Source organism: Dipodomys merriami, unplaced genomic scaffold (assembly GCF_024711535.1).
Source record: "Dipodomys merriami isolate MVZ:Mamm:240054 unplaced genomic scaffold, mDipMer1.0.p SCAF_1, whole genome shotgun sequence".
NCBI lineage: Eukaryota > Metazoa > Chordata > Mammalia > Rodentia > Heteromyidae > Dipodomys > Dipodomys merriami.
The window spans coordinates 131,507,218-131,530,014 of NW_027202270.1; the positions used below are offsets into that span (position 1 = coordinate 131,507,218).

The 22,797-nt window shown below is 41.6% G+C and overlaps 1 protein-coding gene across 2 annotated transcripts in view; it reads right to left on the reverse strand.

The window, feature by feature from the left end:
- The window catches only part of Susd6 (sushi domain containing 6), a 128,978-nt gene that overhangs the window by 51,996 nt on the left and 54,185 nt on the right, over positions 1-22,797 (reverse strand). For both annotated transcript variants that reach the window (XM_070031311.1, XM_070031301.1), the window contains exon 2: positions 491-692. In XM_070031311.1, the coding sequence (XP_069887412.1) occupies positions 491-611 (121 nt within the window). In that variant the 5' untranslated portion in view covers positions 612-692. The remainder of the gene's footprint in view (positions 1-490; positions 693-22,797) is intronic.

Genomic DNA, 22,797 nt, shown 5'->3' on the forward strand with positions numbered 1-22,797 from the left:
AAATTCAAGTCCAAGACCAGCACATATGCACATCACATACACAGGGTGAACCATCATTAAGTACTAACTGTATTATCTCAGTACCTCTATAGTACTTCCCCTATGAGGAAGGTACTATTACTATCTTACTACTTACTATCTCTACAGCTGGGGAGGATAAAGGCTCTTGGGAACAAAGTGACTTATTCAGGGTGGTCATAGAACAGAACAAGACTAAGAACAAACTATGAATTCAGGTAATCTGATTCCAAATACTGTATATCATGCCTCAGATCCCAGACCTTGCCTGCTGAGGAAATGAAAAATAATGTAATCACCATCAGGTACCTTTACCTACTGTGAGGTAAAACTCCCTTGAATCTCTGCTATATACCACAGCACCCCACCCTCACCTCCAACACACATCCTCTACTTTCTCCACAGCTCCTTGCCAAAGAGTCCTCTATCTAAGGCCCTCTCTCCAATACACCGAAGACAGATCTGTACTTACCAGAGGCAAGTCCGTCTCCAAGCAGGGTACTAAGGATTAGCAGTGGAAGGAACACTCCATGTCCCACAGAGGCCACGGCAAATGCTGAGCTGCTCTTTGGTGCTATCCTGCCATGGCACATCTTTTATCCGTCCAAGTTTTTTTTTAAAGAAAAAAATTTAAGTACAGAAGAATTCCAAAGTCAGCCAAGGAGTAGATTCACCTGTAACAAAACAAAAAAACAAGAAGGTAAGTAAAGAAAACTTCAGTCAGAACTTAGTTGGAAGCATGCACTTTGGTAAGGCAGTCATAATCACAAAGTTGAAAGAATTGTAACAATTGAATCCCTGCTGTCAAAAGAATAAACAAGCACAGAAGTGGCTTTTTAGCCTCCTGGGGAAATGCAAAAGTCTGCAGTCAGCTACCATCAGAGTCCTGTACAGGAGACAGATCCTTACGATAGGGCCAGGAGTCAGCTCCAGCTCACCTGGACGTCAACTTGATGTCTGTCAGGCATTGTGGAACTTTCAGACTTTTAAGCTCTATCCCACTGCTGGCTTCAGTGGTTCCAGCAGAGACAGAGCTGCTACAGGCTCTACCTTTGCCACTTGGACTCAGAACAAGTTCAACTAACCCAAAGGGGAAAAAGAGAGAAAGGAGTGGGGAGGAGAGAGAAAGCATGTGCTTTAAAGGGAGAAATACACCACCTAGAGAAGGAATGCACCACAGGAGCCAAGGCCACACAGCCTGCTGCTAACCTGGCAGAGGCTGGAGGAGTCTCTGAAGATCTGACTCCACAGCAATGAATTTCAAAAATGGACTAATTAATCAAGGCTCACCTGACAAGCCTGTGACAAGAAGCGCAGCATTCTGCTGGCTATCCCGACAATGATGGGACAGACTGTGGTTGGTAATTAATCCTACCACTTTAGTTCAGACTGACTTCTTACTCAGTGCCTGGATGCTGTCCCAGAGCTTTCTTGTTAGCATTCTACCACTTGAGCCATAGCTCTTCGTTTGGCTTTTTGGTAGTTAATTGGAGATAAAAGTCTCATGGAGTTTCTTGCACAGCCAGGCTTTGAACCATGATCAACTATGATCAACTTCCTGAGCAGATAAAATTACAGGCATAAGTCACCAGCACCCAGCCCAGTCTGACTTCAGAAGAGTAGAAACTATCTTTAAAAAAATAAAATCAAGGGCTGGGAAGTTGGCTCAGTGGTAGAGTTCCTGCCTTGCATGCATGAGACCCTGGGTTCAATTCCTCAGCACTACATAAGCAGAAAAAAAAGCTGGAAGTGGCACTGTGGCTCAAGTGGTGGTACGCTAGCCTTGAGCTGAAGAGCTGAGGGATGCTCCTAGGCCCAGAGCTCAGGCCCCACGACTGACAATCAATCAATCAATCAAGCTAGCTAGGCACCAGTAGCTCACACCTGTAATCCTAGCTACTCAGGAGGCTGAGATCTCAGCATAGAGGTTCAAAGCCAGACTGGGCAGGAAAGTCCATGATATTCTTATCTCCAATTAACCACCAGAGAACCAGAAGTGGTACTGTGGCTCAAGTGTAGAGCTCAGGAACAGCACATAGGCACAGAGTTCAAGCTCCACAACTAACAAAAATAAATAAATAAAATAAGATAAAAATAAAATCAATTAATGGACAAATGGACAAATAATAGACATTATTTTCTATGTGCCATTAGGGAAAGGTTGGATTGATGATACATTACAATGGTGGTCTACTATATTTTAGTTAACCTATTTGACTTCATTTCCCAGTTATTAATATATTCTAGTTTATAGGCAGTATTGTACATAATATCATACTTCCATATTAAAAATCCCATATACTTCCTTTTCTACTAAGACGGCTTTATATGCACACATAAGGGAACCTGCCATCTGCCACCTAATAAAGAATGCTCTTGGGACCACCAAGACCTGACTTTAATCAGTCCAATGACTTGACTCAGGCTTAAATCCTGTTCTAGAAAGCCACTGCAAATACCAATATGAGTTTTCTCAGTTGGAAGGAGGGACAGCTACAAGAGCCTTTAGTAAGCATTATCCAGGAACCAAGAACACTAGTCAGAACTTTGATAACTGTGACTGTAACATCTTCTGTCCCCAGCTTTTTTTTTTATTTTTGGTCTTTTTTTTTTGTCAGTTGTGGGGTTTGAACTCAGCCTGGGCACTGTCCCTCTGCTCTTCAGCTCAAGGCTAGCACTCTACTACTTGAGCCACAGTGCTACTTCTGGCTTTTTCTATTTATATGGTGCTGAGGAACTGAACCCATGGCTTAATGCATGCAAGGCACTCTACCACTGAGCCACCTTCACAGCCCTGTCTCCAGCTTTTACCCCCTCTAACTTGAGCCTTTAATTCAGGGAGCGGTCTGGAGGAGGAGCCTGTGAGGGATCCAACAGTCCACAAAACTGTATGTATAAATGTGTAGGATGTGTATGTGACTGAGAATAGGAGTGTCAGAATGCTTACATTCAAATATACTTCTCTGTTGTAGACAATTGTGGCTGCCACTGAACCTCATAGCCCCAGTTTCCTCATCTGTGAACTCTGGATATTAACTATATGGTTTTCATTGGATTGATGTAAAGATTAAGGGCAGGAAAAATGCCTGACAAAGTGGCCCTATGTAATATGTGAATCCCCAGTAATCCCTGGCTGCGATTACTATAATTACCAGTAAGACCTGAGCAACAGGGACACTTCTAATTGACAGATACTGAAGCCCAAGTCTAAAGAGGCTGAAGGATGTGCCCAGGGTTCCAGCTGAGTAGTGACATTAGCAATCGGCCTATGGTACTGCCTTTTCAGATGCAGCCATACTAGAAATGCCTATGAGGCATCCATTATCCTCCTAAGGCAACAACTCAGAACAGCACATGTACCAAGCACTCATGGCTCATACCTGAAATCTTAGTTATTTTGGGGGCTAAGATCTGAGGACTAAGGTTTGAAGTCGGCCTGCTGGTTATCTCCAATTAGCTAGCAAAAAACTGGTAGTGGAGGAGTGCCTCAAGTAATAGAGTGCCAGCTGTTATAACCAGTATTCTAAACAATACAAGTAAGAGAAAAAGCTAAGGCAGAGTACAAAACCCTGCTTTGAAGCCCCAGAACTGGCACCAGGGGAAAAAAAAAAGAACAACATATGCACGGCACATACTCAAGTAGATAAGGCAGCATCCAATTGTGCTTAGGAGTCTTGGGCACAAGTGTAGGTAGTCAGGAAAGGCTACCTACACTCCAGAAGGGCTTATGCTAGATTGAATCCTAAGGGATGTATAGGACTATAGGGAGTGGTGGGAGAGAGGAAGTACCAAATATAAATGGAACAGAGGACTGTACAAGCTAGTACTACTGGATAGAGTCTTGGGACAGGGATAAGTTGAAGGATTTAAACATTACCCTGAAAACTGGGCGGTACTTTCTGAGCTGGTCCCAACCTTGCTGTGCTGCCCAGGCTGACTTCAAACTCAAGCCTCCCAAGTGCTAGGATTATCAGAGCTCAACACTATAGAGAACTCATGCATATATCTATATATAGACTTTTTTTTTTAAACTTACTCTGGGCTTGGGCACTGTCCCTCATCATGCTTATATTTTTAAAGGATACATGTTGAACAAATACAAGCATACACTGACAAATACTTTGGGAATGATATAAAGAAAATGCTAACTACTGCCTTTAGGAAAGGGAATCAAGTTATTAATAGGAGAAAAACATTTTTCACTGTTTATTCTCTTAATCCACTTGAGCTCCATATTTAATACCCACATTAGGGGCTGGGAAGGTGGCTCAGTGGTAGAGTGCTTGCCTTGCATGCATGAGATTCCTCAGCAGCACATAAGCAGTAAAAGCTGGTAGTGGCGCTGTGGCTCAAGTGGTAGAGCTTTGGCCTTGAGCTGAAGAGCAGAGGGACACAGTGCCCAGGCCCAGAGTTCAGGCCCCACAACCAACCAAACAAACAAAAAAAGCCAAAACCCACATTAGTAATTCAAAGAGAAAAATATATAAATCAAGCTAATATAACCAGGCCTCTCTATAGAGAACCTATCTGTTCCCTAAACAAAGTGGCATTAAATAAACCTCAAGAACCTAACTGCTCCCTCTGCCAGGAGTACGATCACTTTAAGGGCCTAGTATCAGGGTCATCTCTGGGAGGAACCTTTTCCTGACACTTCCTGCCATGCACACCCCCAGAAAAACTAGTCTTCTACTACCCTACTATGACTGCACCTTTAACAGGTTATTACCCTGCTATGACTGCACCTTTAAGAGTCTATTTGTTTATCTTCCTCACTTCACCAGAGTTCCTTGAAGGTGTGAATATTCAATTTGGAATCTTCATCAGCTAGCATGAGGCCTGGCACCTGACAAGCAGGTCACAAATATTTGCCAAATTTATGTATACTGTGGGAGGAGCCAGAACTGTGGAAAGGATGTACATATACGATCTCCTGAGTTTTGTTTTGGTTTGTTACACAAACAGATGACTCCTCTCTTACTGCTTAAGCAGACACCCTAGCCAAGGGACTAATTCCACCATGAAGCCTAGGACCTGGTCAAGTACAGAATGGACAGTGACAGAAGTGAAGAGTGTGCATAAGGAAAGAGAAAAGATAAATAGAGCATAGTTAAAAGAGCCTTTATATAATGCCACCCTAAGGGTTACAAGTTCAGAAATAATACAGAGGGAAGCCAACCTTCCAAGCCCCCCAGAGAACCCAACTACTGTGCAAAAAGGATAATACTATAAACCTGATCTTTTTCTCTTTTCTTTTTTTTTTTTTTGTCGGTCGTGGGGCTTGAACTCTGGGCCTGGGTGCTGTCCCTCAGCTCTTCAGCTCAAGGCGAGCGCTCTACCACTTGAGCTACAGCGCCACTTCCGATTTTCTAGTGGTTTATTGGAGATAGGAGTCTCACGGTCTTTCCTGCCCGGGCTGGCTTTGAACCGCGATTCTCAGATCTCAGCCTCCTGAGTAGCTAGGATTACAGGCGTGAGCCACCGGCGCCCGGCAACCTGATCATTTTTAGAAATCTGTTTTGAACAGATTTTTTGGTTGGTTGTGGGGCTTGAATTCTGGGTCTGGGCGCTGTCCCTCAGCTCTTCAGCTCAAGGTGAGCACTCTACCACTTGAGCCACAGCGTTACTTTTGGTTTTCTGGTGGTTAATTGATAAGAGTCTCATGGACTTTCCTGTCCAGGCTGGTTTTGAACCTCAATCCTCAGATCTCAGCCTCCTAAGTAGCTAGGATTACAGGCATAAACCACTGGCGCCTGGCTTGAACATAATTTTTTTAAGCCCTGCAAGTTGTAGCATTAGCATACTTAGGGGAAGTAAAAATGTTTCAGAACAAATTAAGACTGAGTATTCATTATCTTAGAGAAATAATGATATTCAAACTTGTACAAAAAGGGGGTATAATGCATTTTATTTCAGTATTCAGTATTTTTAAAAGTCTTTGAAGAAAATTAGAACTAAGCTTCCTTTTCAAAGTGAGTACTCACTAGTCTCACGGGAAGATAACATCTGAACTTAAAGGTGACCAGAGAAGAGTCTGAGCTGCCTACGTTAAGCTCCACCTCTGACACCAGCCAGCTTGCTGGTCAAAAAGACTCCCTTTGCTTCTGTTTCTAGTTCTGAAAATGGCTCAAAGGTCTATTGGCTCAGCCATAGAATTGTCTACCACTTCTAGATTTCTCTTTAGGTCTTCCTAAAGCAGCCATTTTCCACTCTAAAACACAGATGAGGAACAGACATGGAAAACCTGAATTTACTCTTTCCGGTTTTTTGTTGTGTTTTTCTCATGAACATAGCTGTTGCTCCAACTGTGGGCAGGTACAGAAAGGCCTATGAGCTAGACTGTTAGCACTGCAAGATCAGAAACTAGATTTCATACACCACAAAAGACAAGAAAAAACTCTATAACTAGTAAGACCCAGTGCTTCTATTTACAATCTTAGCCAGAAACCAGCACAACAGAGAGCTACCTGAAAAATGATACCAAGCACAAACGGCTTCTTGCTGTTAGGGAGAACCTGCAAATCAAGCCCAAAGTTCATATGGTTTGGTTGCTTGCTGTTGCTACAGATGCTTCCAGATTAATTCAAGAGCCTGCTAAGATTAAAGGTGCCTTAGAGTCACTTTCAAAATGGGCTCCTAGCCTGAGGATGCAGCTAAGTCATCCTCTTCCTTAGCTGTCTAGGCCTACACTGTGGGGAATGTCAGTCCTGCAGGTGCAAGGTCATGCCACATTGAGTTCTCCTCCATCAAGTCAAGAGGAGGAAGGACTGAGATTTGGTTTCCATATGCTTGGTGGACAGTCAGCTTCAACAGACATGTAATTTTTAGAACAAATTATTTATTAAACCAAAGCAAATCTATCTATTAGGAGTGAAACCTAGGAAGTGAAAATCAACTTGAATCCTTTTCTTGCTTCATATTAAGCTAGAAAAAGAGGAATGTAAAGGGGTTAGTCTCATATAAGAAGGTTTATAACTTTGATCAACCATCTTTACTAACTTGCTATCATGTGATAGTAGGAAACAAATCAGTTATTTAAGTATAAACAGAATTTAGCAAGCAAATTACATTCAGATAAGAGGTGTGAAATTACATTTCAGATAAGACAGAGGGGAGTGGTAAGAAATATGACTAACAAATAGCTAAGCTCCCCAGGCCCTTCTAAGTTCTCCTCATCTTTTTTCACAAGGTCTAGAGAATGTCTTCCCTCTTTACTCCCACTCACTCTGAAACAATCAAGGTGACATCTAGATACTTCCTGTTGTGCCCTTCTAAGAAGACCAAAATTAAAGTTTTGGAGATGCAGTCTATTTTCTTCCCTCTGTGGAATATTATCTCTATTTTCACTGTGCTACTAATATCTGAGTGATTAAACAGCCACACATTCTTCTTTGGAATTGAGATTACTGGGCATAAAATTACTTTATTTTTTCCTTTGACTCCAGATCCTAGTCCAAAAGGCACAAATACCAACAGAGTCTCACCATATAGCCCAGGCTGGCCTTGAATATACTCCTGTTTCACCTCCTGAATACTGGGATTATAGGCATGTTGAGATTTTTGCCTCCTCCAAATTACAAAACTAACCTCAGCTTTTAAAGCATCTGAAAGCTACTACAGGGTGTCAGAAGTTTTCATGAACTGTGGCGATACTTACCACATGCTTATACTGTTCCCCAGAATTGTTCACCATACCCTCTGGGTATCATACATTCCTCCATTACTACCTTCAGGTTCTTTCTAGAATCTAACAGTAAGACCACTACAGCAGGGCTTTGAACTCTGAAGACAGCAGCTCCACCATGGAGCAGTGTTTAGCTTTCAGCAAGTCAGCTCAGGGATGAACCTGGATGGACTCTCAAAGTCCCTTTCAGTTCTAAGGAATTCAAAGTCTTCTAGGAAACAGGAGAGGCCCAAAAGTATTTCTCCTGAAAATAAGTCAAAAAAAGTTCTAACTAAAAGGAAGAAATGTTACTGATGTACAAAAGCAGCCTTTCCCTTTTTCATCTTCCAAGACTAATCTCTAGCATCTTCCTCTGCAGTGCAGCAAAATCCACTTTCCCATTTAGAGCTTAATCAATCCACCAGCACATTTGTACGGGCCATCCGTACACAGTGTTCCTAAAGTACTTTCCAAAAATAACAAACATCTAACAAAACAAACAAACAAAAAAACAACACCAGCATCCACAGACAAGGATCACTGCAGTACTGCAGAAGCAGGGTAGAGTAGAGAAGGGAATATACAAGAGTGAAGGGTGGAAGAGAACAAAACAAGAAAGACTCAGGAAAAGAACAAGGAGATAGCAACTGGAAGCAGGAACTTGGCTTGCCATAAATTTCCAACATGAAGGCAGGAAAGTAGTTCTCTTGGCCTAGCTTCAATAACACCATGGACTGACTGGCTGGCCTATAACAAACATTTTACTTTCCATGCCTCTGGTAATAAAAGAAAGCAGCTCAGTAGGGAAGTCGGGATCACAGAAGGACAAACTGGACCAGAATCTTTAGACTGCTTAAATATTATTAAACACAAGTTAGTTTCAGTTCCCATTTGTAAACTAGATAAATGATACCAATCTCATTGGGTCTGGGTGAGGTGGGAAAGAGATAAACATGAAATATAAATGGTATCTGAACCTGTGAGCACACTCAAATCAGTGCCTGGGAAGTCTCTTTCTTCCTGTTCTAGCAGTCTAGGGCTGATCCCCATTAGGCACCCCTGAAGCTGGTATGGAAACATATCCCTTTGAGACTGCTCAAAACGCAAGGTCACTTCAGACAAAAGAACAGCCAACAAGTTAAACAAGTGCACTTGCTAGTTTTTGTTTTTACAAACACATTCTGAAAACTTTTATTTTTTAGTAGTATTAGAATTTAAACTTAGAGCCCTACACTTGCCAGGGAGGTGCTCTTTCACTTGAGCCACATTACCAACCCTGTGGGCGCGCGCAAGTGTGTGTGTGTGTGTGTGTGTGTGTGTGTGTGTGTGTGTGTGTGTGTGTGTGTGTGTGTGTGTGTGTGTGTGTGTGTGTGTGTGTGTGTGTGTGTGTGTGTGTGTGTGTGTGTGTGTGTGTGTGTGTGTGTGTGTGTGTGTGTTTCAGTTATTTCTAAGGTAGGATTTCACATTTATGCTTAGGCTCCAATTGGACCATGTTGATCCTACTTATACTTTCTGTGTTGCTGGGATTATAAACTATTTCTCTGGTTGAACTGTGATCCTGCAGACGCTCCAGATCTCTGCCTCTAAAGCAGCTAGGGCTATCAGCATAAGCACAAACCAGCACCAGGAGTGCTGGGACTGGGCCTTGAACTTAAGGCCTCATGTTCTTGTTTGGCTTTTTTGCTCAAGGCTGACACTGTTTCACTTGAGCTATACCTACACATCTGGCTTTTTGCTGGTTAATTGGAGATAAGAATCTCACAGGTTTTTCTGTAGTAGGCTGGCTTCAAATTGTGATCCTCAAATCTCAATCTCCTTTTTTAAATTGATTTTTGGCCTGTTCTGGGCTTGAACTCAGGGACTAGACACTGTTTCTGAGCTTCTCTGGCTCAAGGCTAGTACTTAATCACTTGAGCTACAGTGCCATTTCTGGTTTTTTCTGTTTATGTGGTACTGAGGAATCAAACCCAGGGCTTCATGCATGCTAGGCAAGCACTCTACTATTAAGCCACTCTATCATTCCCAGCTCTAAGCCTCCTGAGTAGCTAGATTACAGGTGTAATCCACCAGTGTCCAGTTACAAAAAATTTTTAAGGTATTTAAGCACTGCCTTTTTCCACCCAAAATTAAATAAATACCTGTTGGTGACTGAAGTAATATCTGTTAGTATCTAGGGACCTAGGAAATATATCTACACAGACACACTCATTACTTCATTAAATAGCGGGTATTACAGATAAGAATATCTGTATTATATTACAAATAAATGGACATTCAAAGGACCTAGACATTTCCCCTTCCCATTTCCCTGCTGAAAAGAGCTTCACTGCTCTTTTGTTCTCTAAATAAAAGATCAAGCTGAATTCTATCTTGGGACAATCAAGTACATCCTTTCCATGAAGCACACTCAAGCTACTGAGCATTTACTACAAGATTTACTACAGATAACCAATGCCTACAGAGACCACCAACTATGCCTCATTCAATGTTCAACAAATACTTGTTGAATGAAGGGGGAAAATATACACCCAGGAGAGATAATTTATGTAGAAAACACAATATGGCAAGGAAGCAGCAGATATAAAACAGGAGGGGAAAAGAGTATAAATTTTCAAAGTTTTGGCAGGTAGCAGAACAGATGCTTAACAGAAGTGACTGTAATTGGTTCTGGGTCCCAATGATACATCCTTATGTTTCATCATACCCTCTGCTTTGTTTTTAGCCAGAACTGAGTGGAACAGGCTTCAATACCCACTTTGCATATAAAGTCCACGTGAAGTCAGATAGACTAGGAAAAATGAGGTATGGTCAGCTAATAGCAAATACAGGAGATATTCCTTCATGTACTTCCCTTAAGATTATGGGAACAAAAGTCATTTTGGGGGAAATGAAGCAAGATAACTTATGGAAACTGAGGCCTGGTGTAGCCAACTCAGAAATATGGTATCTAAAAACTTAGAAATGCTATCTTTGCTTCAAAGAACAACTGAATGCATTCTTTCCTGAGGGATGCATTTCTCGTTCAAGGATTCACAACTGCCTGGTTGGATGCCCCCAAAATGCAGATAGCAGGATGTTTCCTTGTTTCAAGGATAAGGATCTGTTTTATGGCAGGATGCATTCTTACCTGGAAACTCAGATAAAGCAAAGACAAAGCACTTAAGCTTTGCATAGCTTAATGTCAGACCACCTGCCTTTACCCTATAAATACCCAACATCCCAAGGAACTGGGATCTCTCTGGGTGTCTCCTAGTCTGTGTGTGTGTCTTTGTGTTACTATGAGAGCACCCACACTCTGCTTCTTCTATTTGTCTGCTTTTTTGTGTTTGTCTGTTTCTTTGCTTGTTTACTTAATAAAGCTCTGCCAAGTTTTCTTACCATTGTGACTTGTCCAAAATTTCTTATTTTGCAACTGACGTCAAGAACCCTAAGTGAAGAGTTCCTATATTTAAAGGGGAGCTTCACTAAACCTCACCTCTGTCCGATGACACAAGAAGCTGATTTGCTCTATTTGACTTCTTAGGGATCTGTGCTTCCATTGATTGTATTCTTCAATGCAAGATGATCACAGAGATGAAGTGGAAAATAGTTCTTATACCCAAGGAATTCACAATATATTAAGAGAGTAAATACACACTTATCTGTGTAACACTCAAATTGTTACTAGAGCCCTAAAGTGGTTTTGTTTTATTTTTTTAAGTGTTGTGAAAAAGCAAATGAGTCAGGAACAAAGAATTCCGATAGGAACAATAAAGAAGGGAAACAGCTTTGAGCTGACCCTGAACTCAATGCACACTAGTGAACTCCCAGGACAGTGTTCTTGCATGAAGAGTTACATTCAAAAGAACAATTCGCCAAAAAGGATGTGGGTGGAGGAACCTGATCATTTTGTCTGCATAGAACCACTAAAAGCTGTTGTCTGGTAACAAGGAATAAATATATCTACATAACTTCAATGGAGGGGATACTTAGGAGCTAGATATCAGGAGCTGTGTAGGAAATACCTTCTCCAAATCAAAAATAGCAAACCCAAGGGAAAGAGATGCTACAGTTGTGTTTACTTTTTACCATCTGTGGATAGCTTTCCAAAGGCCCCCAGTGGGATAATATAAACAGGTCTGTGTCACTTCCTGGTTCTCAGGCCTTATGTTACATTCCCAGTCAGCCTGGGAAGAATGCCTATTTAAAAATAAACTTTTTTAGTCACCAAAAACCACAGCGCTAAACCACCCTCCCCTCTGTTTCAATCAATTTCATTGAAATTAAAAGGGGCAAAGAACAAGAATGAGACAAAATGACCACAGAAAATGAATCATCAAGTCAAAAAAAGCTAAACTGAGTTCAAGGAAGAGACTGGGATTATGTGTTTTTCCTCCTAACTAGAGAAACTGACTTTGAACAAGCTACTGTTTTAACTCTTCACTAATAGCTGCTTCAGGCTGTAAGTACAGAAACGAATTCCTTGAACTCCACTGTAGTTATCCAATCTACCTGAACCTCCAGTTCCCCTATCTGTAAAATGGCACTAAAATACCCATTTCACAGGGCTTTGTAAGTACTGTACAGGGAAATGTACACAAGCAGTATACTGCCTGACACACTGAATCATCAAAACTGAATCATCATCACTGAAAACATAGGGTTAGGACAGATGATCTTTACTTGAACTTCTCTGGCATCAAATCCTATGATTCTTTAAATATCCCTTCCTTCTCTTTCTCTAACTGTGGGGAACAAGAAAAGGGAGATTAAACTAGGTAAAGTATTATAGTTAAACATACATCTTCAACCTTAGAAGTAGTATGAGACAATTAGAAAACATATCAATGCTCCTCAATGGATGGTCTTGCCCATTTCTTGCAGTAAATCCACAGAACTGTAACAAGTATACCCACAATGTAGCATCCATACTCCCATGAATGCCACTAACATCAACTCCTGGACCAACACAACTACGCTCACATTTAACTACATTAAAGATTTCCCCAGCATCTTCAGGCAGCTGTTAAAGCATAGTGACAATCCACCCATTTTTAATCATGAGTAATCCCACTATTTGTTTAAAGGAACTCTCTGCTGGTGGGATAGTGGGTCATACCTATAATCCTAACTACTCAGGATCTGAGATCTGAGGATTGAGGTTAGAAGCCAGCTGGAGAAGAAAAGTCCTTGAAGCTCTTATCTCTAATTAACCAGCAAAATGCTAGAAGTAAAGGTGTGGTTCAAGTGGTAGAATGACAGCTCAAGGCTCTGAATTCAAGCACCAGTACTCCCCCCTTTAAAAAAAAAAAGTCTACTTAATACAACTTTAATGTAACCCAAGATCCAATGACATTCCCAAAAGACAGAGTATAATTAGGAGTGTTTACCTTTACCAAAGGCAAGGTATTACGTGCAATTAAATTTAGATACAATAATACATTCATTCAGTGTCTTTGACATACCAAATGTTATAGGACAGTGCACTTTAGTCTGTTTTCTATTGCCACAACTGACCATATTTAATATATCAAAAACAACCAGGCACCAGCTATAATCCTGACTGTTCAGGAGATTGAGATCTGAGAAGCCAGCCTAGGAAAAATGAAACTCTTTCTTCAGTTAACCACCAAAAAAAAAAGCTGGAAGTGGAGCTATGGCTCAAGTGGTAGAGCACTAACTGAAGAAAAAAGCTCAGGGACAGTGCCCAGAACCTGAATGCAAACCCCAGGACCAATACCAAAAGAGGCGTTTTCAGCAGCAACAGAAAAAAGCTAGTACATCACACCTTCTTTCTGAAACTGCTACCTCTTCTGCAACCTAATTTCTAGAGCCTGAAGAAGTGATCTCCCTAACGTCTCTCAGATGTTAAAGTTCTCTACAAATACGGTCCCAGTTCTTGCCATTTCCCTCCTTCCTACTCAAATGTCACCAGAGTATTTTCTCCTGAGGATCAGGCCTTTGTGAACTCCATCTACCAAAGCTTAATAAGCCCTTAATAAGGCACATACTCAAGCCAGACAAGAGTTGTATCTTCTGGCATCCAGAATTCTCTACCTTGTGTGAGTTTCAGTATGCTCCTAATTTATAATCAAACCATGACTCCTCCTGTCCTCTTCCTCTCAAATTAACTCTGTAATTGTGAGGCCCAAGCAAAAAGTAAGAACTAGCCAATTGTTCTTTTCTTTGATCACTCCCAAGTCCCTGCCCCCAAATAGTATGAAGTCTTCCAACAAGGGGTACATGTTCATTCTAGCCCCAACCATACTACCACTTCTCTCCACACAGGATCTAAATTCAAGAACTGAGAAGAAATTCCATTAACCTAATACATCAAAGGGATATACTCCATTAACTTCAAATAGAGACTCCAAATGTAATTTGAAAAACTTTGTCAAAGTTCAGGCAGAGACACCAAAAGAACTTCATCTGTACTTGGAAGAGGCAGGAGGATCAGTTCAAGGACAGTCTAGGCTACACAGCAAGACCCTCCAAGAGAAGAGAGTAGAGAAGAGGAAGAGGAGGAGGAGTTGCTGTTGTTTTCTTCATAAAGTTACAGAAATATCCTGGAAGATGTTGGGAGACATTGTGATGCAATAGCCAATGAGAAAGAAACACCATTAATTAGTGAAGAATTCTGTTATTTCCCTCCAGACATGGCTTCTAGACCCATTCTTAACATACTTTTTAAAGGAATTCACTGACTTTATTCAACACATATACTGAGCATCTACAGAGTTCTATGCCAGATCGGGAAGGAAAGACCTGAGAGTTCAGCAATCTCTCTGTGTTGAGTCAGTAATCTAGAGCGAGAATTTCCAAGCAGAATAACTAAGAGAAAGGAGCTTCAAAGAGTAAAGGCTGAAGAGATGTGCATAGATTCCTATATTACTTTGACAAGGATTTTGGCTGAGTGTAGATCTGTGTGTCTGAGGAACTAGCAAAGCTGGGGAAATAACCACTGGGAAGAAATGGGCAGCACAACTTCCAAGCTTACTCAGAGTCAGAAATGGTTCACTATCCAAAACAGAAAAATCTTGGGTAGAATCTTCAGAAAGACTTTGCCTTGCAGCAGGACCATCATAATGGAAATCAAATGCTGTCCTGTACCAGCCTCAACAAATCATAAAGGTGAGCTTTTAAAAAAAGAAATGAAGGTTTTTAAGGCTGCAATAATATGCTGCCTATAGACACATTTTAAATTGTAATAGTCTAGACATAGTGAGGTTATATGTATAAGTCCTAAGAAAGGTGGAATACTTGTAACAGGTAATGAAAATAAAATTAGTTGCTCCGAAAGTTTATTTTGCCTCATAATACATTTGCATATTAGTCTCACTAGCATCAATGATTTTAATTTGTTCTAACAGAACTTTGTGCCCTACCCTAGTACTGGTGATTGAACCCAGGGTCTTGTGCTTGCCTCTATCCTAGTCCTTTTCACCATATCCTCCAGCACAATATTTCTAACACAAATATAATTTTCTCTTATTGCTGTCTCTTACAATTATTATTTTAAAAAAAGAAAGGAAGAACAAGAGAGAGAAAGAAATTCAAACGAATTCAAATAAGTGAACTGCTTATGAGAACAAAGCCAGGACTGGGAGCATGACTCAAGTGGTAGAGTACCTACCTGCCTAGCAAGCTTGAGGCCTTGACTTAAAACCTCCCTAAAGTATATATCTAAAGCAAAACAAAGTTTCAGATCCCACCAAGGTAAATAAAAGTTATTCTGGTGCCCAATAAAAAAATTAGCAAGCAGGGCTGGGAATGTGCTTAGCAGTAGAGTGCTTGCCTAGCATGCATGAAGCCCTGCGTTCGATTCCTCAGTACCACATAAACAGAAAAAGTCATAAGTAGCACTGTGGTTCATGTGGTAGTGTGCTAGCCTTGAGCAAAAGCAGCTCAGGGACAGTGCCCAGTCTCTGAGTTTAAGCCCCAGGACTGGCTAAATAACTAAATTAAACAAGTATACAAAGAAACAAAAACATCATCCCAAACTAGAAAAACAATCAATAATCGAAACAGATCAAGAAATTACAAGGATCATAGAACTAGTAAAGAGGATTTTTAAAACTTCTATTATAGAGCCAGACAAAGGGACATACATATTTAATTCCAGCACCCAAGAAACAGGAGGATCCAGAGTTCCAGACCAGCTAGGCCCTGCCTCAAAAACAAACAGATGGCCGGGCGCCAGTGGCTCACACCTGTAATCCTAGCTGCTCTGGAGGCTGAGATCTGAGGATGGAGGTTCAAAGCCAGCCCGGGCAATAAAGTCCGTGAAACTCTTATCTCCAATAAACTACCAGAAAACTGGAAGTGGCGCTGTAGCTCAAGTGGTAGAGCACTATCCTTGAGCTGAAGAGCTGAGGGACAGCACTCAGGCCCAGAGTTCAAGCCCCACGACTGACAAAAAAAAAAAAAAAAAGATAGAAACTAATGGCTCATACCTGTAATCCTAGCTACTCAGAGGCTAAGATCTTTCCCATCCCCACCCCCCCCACCCCCCGGGTCGTGGGGCCTGAACTCTGGGCCTGGGCACTGTCCCTCAGCTCTTCAGCTCAAGGCTAGCACTCTACCACTTGAGCCACAGTGCCACTTCTGGCTTTTTTCTTTTTGCTTATGTGGTGCTGAGGAATCGAACCTAGGGCCTCAGGCATGCAAGACAAGCGCTTTACCACTGAGCCACCTTCCCAGCCCAGAGGCTAAGATCTTAAGGAGCATGGTTCAAAGCGAGGGCGAGCAGAAAAGTCCCTAAGACTCTTATGTCCAATTAACCAGAGAAAAAAAAAAATGGAAGTGAAAGTTTGGGTCAAGTGGAAGAGGGTCAGCTTAGAGCAAAAAAGCCAAGTGAGAGTATAAGGCACTGAGTTCAAACACCAGTACTGGCACAAAAACAAACAAAACTCTTAAATATCTATTCAAGAGAAAAGAAAAAGGTATAAATATGATGGGGAGAAAATTGGAAGATATTAAGAAAATTTGAATTGAAATTCTAGAGGGAAAAACAGTATCTAAAATGAAAAGTATATAGGAGGGGACTGATAAGACAATGCAGAAGAAAAAAACAGAGAAAATGCAGCAATAGACACTATTCAAAATGATTCCCACAGGGGAAAAAAAAAGACAAAACAAACCAGACATAAGTGAGTACTGGTGGCTCACACCTTGTAATCCTAGCTACTAAGATCTCAGCAGTTAGAAGCAGCCCAGGCAGGAAAGTTGTGAGACTTCTCTCCAATTAAACATTGAAAAGTGGGAAGTTAAGCTGTGTCTCAAGTGGTAGAGCAGTAGTTTTGAACAACAAAAAAAAAGAACAAAAAAATTTCATGCCTAGGCCCTGAGAAGCTTCAGGACCAGCACCAAAAATAAAATTTTAAAAAAGAGCTAATGAGAGAGTGAGCAAGCAAGGAAGCAGAGAAATATGTTCAGGAAAATTTGATAAAACATTAAAAAAAAAGATTTTCAAAAATTGATGAAAACTATAAAACCATACATACTAGATATATTCATCAAACCACAAGAATAAACAAAAGAACACAATCAAAGTATTGAACATTAATGCTAAAAGCAAAACCATAAAAGCAGCTGTGGGATACTGAAGGATGAGAAGCAAACACACAAGATACGAGGAGCAAAGAATTATAGTAGATTTACTGTTTCAAATAATACAAGCCAGGAGGAAATAGAGGCTCTACTCCCCATCACTAGTATTTTGTGTGTGTGAGTGTGTGTGTATGACAGTCCTGGGGCTTGAATTCAGGGCCTGAGCAGTATCCCCTAGCTTTTTTGCTCAAGGCTAGTGCTCTAGCACTTGAACTACAAGCTCTACTTCCAGCTTTTTGATGATTAATTGGAGATGAGTCTCATGGACTTTCCTGCTTGAGCTAGCTCTGAATCTCAATCCTCAAATCTCAGCCTCCTGAACAGCTAGGCTTATAGGCTTGACCCACTGGCACCTAGCACTAATGTATGTATCTGTGTGCATATGTATGTGTGTGTGTGTGCGCACGCACTAGCATGTGTGTGTGTCCATGTATCAATTTGGGGCTTGAACTTTGTGTATCCAAATAGTTCTTAGGGAAATCTAGGACTAAGCACAAGATAAAAATTCAACTGACTTTAAAATACTTATTGTAAGAGGTAACACTGATCAATAACATTGTACAAACAAATGAAAGTGTTAAGCCAGGCATCAGTGGGTCATACCTGTAATCCTAGCTACTCCAGAGGTTGAGCTAAGAATCATAGTCTGAAGCCTTCCTGGGCAGGAAATCCCATGAGACTCCTATGTCCAACTAATCAAAGAAAAAGCTGTAAGTAGGGCTATGGCTCCAGTGGCAAACATTTGCCAGCACAGAATCCTCTGAGAAGTGAGAAGAGATAAAGTCCCTTTCTTTAGCTCACACTAAAGGTATTTACCCATGTTCTCAGAATATTACAGACCACAGTCCTGTTGTCATCTTATAACAATAATGCTTCACACACTGGCAAAGAGTTAGAAAAGGTCTATCAGAAGATTCAGGCCATCACAAAACAAAATTAAGTAAAATTTTTTAAAAAATTGGTAACCTACCAGCCTCAAGTGAAATAAGGCTTCTTTCTCTTTAAATATACCTGTTTGTTGTCTAATGTGTATAGCCTCTACAAATTCAGATAAAATCTTTTCAGAACACAATCCTCCTTGCACAGAACCAGGTAAGACTAAGTCAAGACGGAATGAGAATTATTTAGTTCTTAGTTCTGCAAATCGTCCCAAGGCAGCCAAATATCTCCATGAATGGCTGATACCCCATTTTTCAAAGTCCAGCCTGGGGTCCACTCCTGGAGGAAGTATGAAGTTGGCAATTCACTGTTTCGTGAATATTGGTTTGCTCCCCCAAACTGGTGATGTCTATAGGTAATTTTTGTCCTGATTACTTTAGGGCAGAGGGACACTGGTATTTAAGAGGTTAAAGGTATGACTAAACATTCTACCATCCACCAGCCAGCTAACTAAGAGAATTATTACTTTTCCCAAAATGTCAACGGTGCTATAGTTGAGAACTCACCTACACGAATAAATGCTAAATGACAGTTATCGGAGATCTACTCCGGTATACATACTGAGAATTTTCCTCACATCACAGGAATCAAAATTTTGATCCTTTGGCTTTTACTACCTAGGGTTTATAGTCTCTTAGAGAGAAGTGCTTGGTAATGAAGACATCCGACTTTTTACACTAGTGCTGCTGCTGGCTGTGATTCTAGACATATCATGAAACTTTCTAAGCCTATTTTCTACTATATCAGGGGACTGGAAAAGATGATGTAAGTTTTTTCTACCTCTAAAATGCTATATAAATGCTAGGTTAGGCTGGGTAAATTGGCACATGTCTGTACTTCTAGCTACTTGGGAGGCAGAGAGCCAGAGAATCATAGTTTGAGGCCAACCTGAGCAAAAAGTTGAGACTCATCTCAACAAATAAGCCATACATGATGGTATACACCTATAATCCTAGCTATGTAAGAGACATAGATAGGAACATTGTAGTTCCGGGCAAAATGCACAAGATCCTATCTTTAAAATAACTAAAGCAAAAAAAGAACCAAAGCCCAGGTGCTGGTAGCTCATAACTATAATCCTAGCTACTCAAGAGCCTGAGATCTGAGGACTGAGATTCAAAGCCAGTTGGAGCAAAAAAGTTTGAGATTCTTATCTCCAACCAAACAGCAAAAGGCCAGAAATGAAGCTGTAGCTCAAGTGGTAGATTATCAGCCTAAGTAACAGGTAACATGTACTAAGTTTAAGTCCTAATACAAGCATTTTTTTTTAAAGTGCTAAAGGTGTGGCTCAAATGACAGAGCACTTCCCTAGCAAGTATAAGACTCTGAGTTCAAATCCCCGCACTACCAGATGCCAGTGGCTCACATCTGTAATCCTAGACACTTGGAAAGCTAAGGGTAGAAGAATTGAGGTTCAAGGCCAGCCCAAGCAGAAAAGTTCACAAGACCTTATCTGGAAAAAAAGTAGCCCCCCAAAAACAAAAAACCCAGAAAGCAAAATCAAAAAACAACAATAACAGAACAGGCTGGAGGTGTGCTCAAGTACCAGCCTAGCAAGCACAAGGTCCTAGGTTCAAATTCTAGTACAGTTGAAAAACAAACTAAAAGTCCCCCAAACTAGGACCGAAAACAAATAAATACTTTTATTTGGTCTTATCTATTACCATGTACCATAGACAAGGAGCAGCATTCAGTCCTGTGAGTATGCATACCACCCTTCCAAAGGACATAGAACTTAAACTGAAGAAAGCAAGGGAGCAGAAAGCCAAGACCTCAGGCAAGAAGATCTCAAGAAGCCAGGTTCTGTGGCTTAGCTACTTGGGAGGCTGGGAAAGGGGAGAGTCATGATTTGAAGCCAGTCTGGGCGGAAAAACTCATAAAACCCTTTCTCAACCCATAGTTAGATGCAGTAGCATGTTCCTGTCATCCCAAGCTACATAGGACTGTGCCCCAGCACATGCAGAAAAAGTCCAGGAGACTTGGTCTCAACAGAGGGAAGTGGATGTAATGGTACATTCTTTGATCCCAGCAACTATGGAGAAGCCTAAAGCCTACAGCACCGGTGTGTACCTGGGTGGGAAGAAGCAAGACCCTATCCTGAAAATGGGATCCAGGTAGCCTGTATCTTAAATCTAGTCTGGGTAGGAAAATATATACAACTTTATCTCCAAAATAACCAGCAAAGGCTGGGAAGGCTCAGTAGCAGAGTGCTTGCCTCACATGCCTAAGGCCCTGAGTTCAATTCCTCAGTACCACATAAACAGAAAACGCCAAAGTGGTGCAGTGGCTCAAGTGGTAGAGCACTAGCCTTGAGCTGAAGAGCTGAGGGACAGCACCCAGGCCCAGCGTCCAAGCCCCACAACCAACCAAAAAGAAAAAAGAAAAAGAAAAAAAGAAAAACAAGCCAACAACAACAACAAAAATCCAGGCTGGAGGTGTAGCCTAAGTGGTAGGATACTAACCATGCAAAGGCCCTAAGTTTAAACTCTAGAAACAGAAAAATCTGTCTAGCTAATGTTGTAGCTCACACCTATAATTCCAGCTACCATGGAAGCAGAGACAGGAGGACTGAGGTTCAAAACCAACCTAGACAAAAAGTCAGACCTCTATCTCAAAGACAAGGCAAGCATGATGGAAGCTACATGTAATCCTAGCTATCTAGGAATGAAGGTAGGAGTACCACAGTCCAAGGCCAGACTTAAAAGTCTTTTATCTGAAAAGCAAATGAAACCAAATAATGGCTGGAGGCTGGCACGGTGGTAGGACAAGTGCAAGCCCCCAAATTCAAACTTTCAGCTCCATTCCAGCTCTTTTCCTGCCCAGGCAGGAAAGAAAGGCTGTGAGACTTTTATCTCCAATGAACCACCTAAAAACCAGAGTGGAGCTGTGGATCAAAGTGGTAGAACATTGGCCTTGAGCAAAAAAAGCTCAGGGACAGCACTCAGGCCCTGAGTTCAAACTCTACAATTCTGTCCGTAACTCTCTTAATCCCACATTTTTACATCGTTTATATGCATTTACTCCAACATACCAGCTACCAGCTGAGAACCTCCAAACCTAGAGTTAGTTACCAAGAATAATGAGGACAGTTAACATTCCCCTTGAACCTTTCTATGGTCCACAGAAAGGCCAGAGAGGTAAGCCTTGAAGCACTGGCCATTAGAACTCTTTAGGTGATTTCAGCCCACACCTACAGTTTCAAAGCTCCTCCAAGAGATGAGATGAAAAACCTCCCAGTGAACCCAGATATAATCTCTGATGGGAAGAGGCTCATCATTTGCATCTGAACAGAGATCAATAGAAGTCCAAAGTTTCTAAAGTTTTTTGTTGTTTTCTTTTGTTTGTGTTTTTGTTCCTCAACCCCTTCTGTTGCAGCTGTCTTATATTACATAAAGATTCTTAAGAGTTCTGGACAAAAGGGCAAAGCACACACACAGAGTAAACAATAAGCCACAGCAAGGGTTCTCCTAGCAAAGTAGTGGGGAGCAGCAGCTGCAACAAAACCAAGACCAAAAAGAAGTGAAACATAGTGGAGCACTCCAAGTGAAAACAGTCAGGGTAAGGAGGCTGCACCATGCCATGCAATCAATGCCCTGCTCACCCCGTACTTTAGCCCCACTCAAGTTGTTCGCCACAGGCAAAAGATGGCCCAGCCCCAGGCAGTTGACAGCACAGCAATCTGTAAGTGCCGGTGGGCCCTTCCCCCAGCGCTGCAGACTAAGAAAAGCAGGACAGAGTCAAGGCCCACTTAGGTTTGCAAGACTGGCCTGGAGGAAGGTTGGGGTGGCAAATTCACTGACGCTTGGTACCAGTAAAACAGTGCAGCCAACAATGCTCTGCGTCATTTATGGTTCTGTAGCACCCAGCGTTCAGAAGGAGAGCCTAGGTAGGCGTAAGGAAGCAGATGTTGAGGGGAAGACCCAACACAGCTCCCAGATTGCACTGGGATGTGCTAGCCTAGGAGGGGTCTTTCATTCATTTATTTGGTACTATGTCTATGCCACATTCCAGGCACTGCACCAGCAGCTAGGTAAACAATGGTGATAAAAGACACTCTATCCACAGGAAGCTCCACAGTAAGGTCGGGATGAACAAGGAAACAGATGGCCATGCAATGGGGAAGTGCTAAGCACAGGGTAGTAAGGCAGCCTAGAAGAAGGGCACCCACGTCCACACACAGTTCCACAGCAGTTCGAACTTAACCTGGGAAGGTTGCTGGGCAGAGAAGAAAGAGGTAGGTAGGGGGCATCCAAGGTGAAACTACACATGTCAAAGCTAGGAAGCAGAAGAGAGTAGATGCTGCCTAGACTCTGCTACAGAGTTCTGTCACCCTTACCAGGAACAAATTCTGGTATGTCAGAGGTTCCTAACAAATTTTAGAAAAGGAAACTGTTGCCCTAGAGAGTATCAAGACTTGCCCACAGAATCAAAGCTTATGAATGGCTGAATCAAAACACAGTTCTTCTACCTTTCATTGAACAAAGTTCTCTCAGTTATCTTCCAATCAGGACCAGATCTCTGACTAATCCCCTTGGACAAAGTGGTAGCCCCATCACTCTTCTCACTGGGCTAGTTCTGCTCTGAGCAACTTA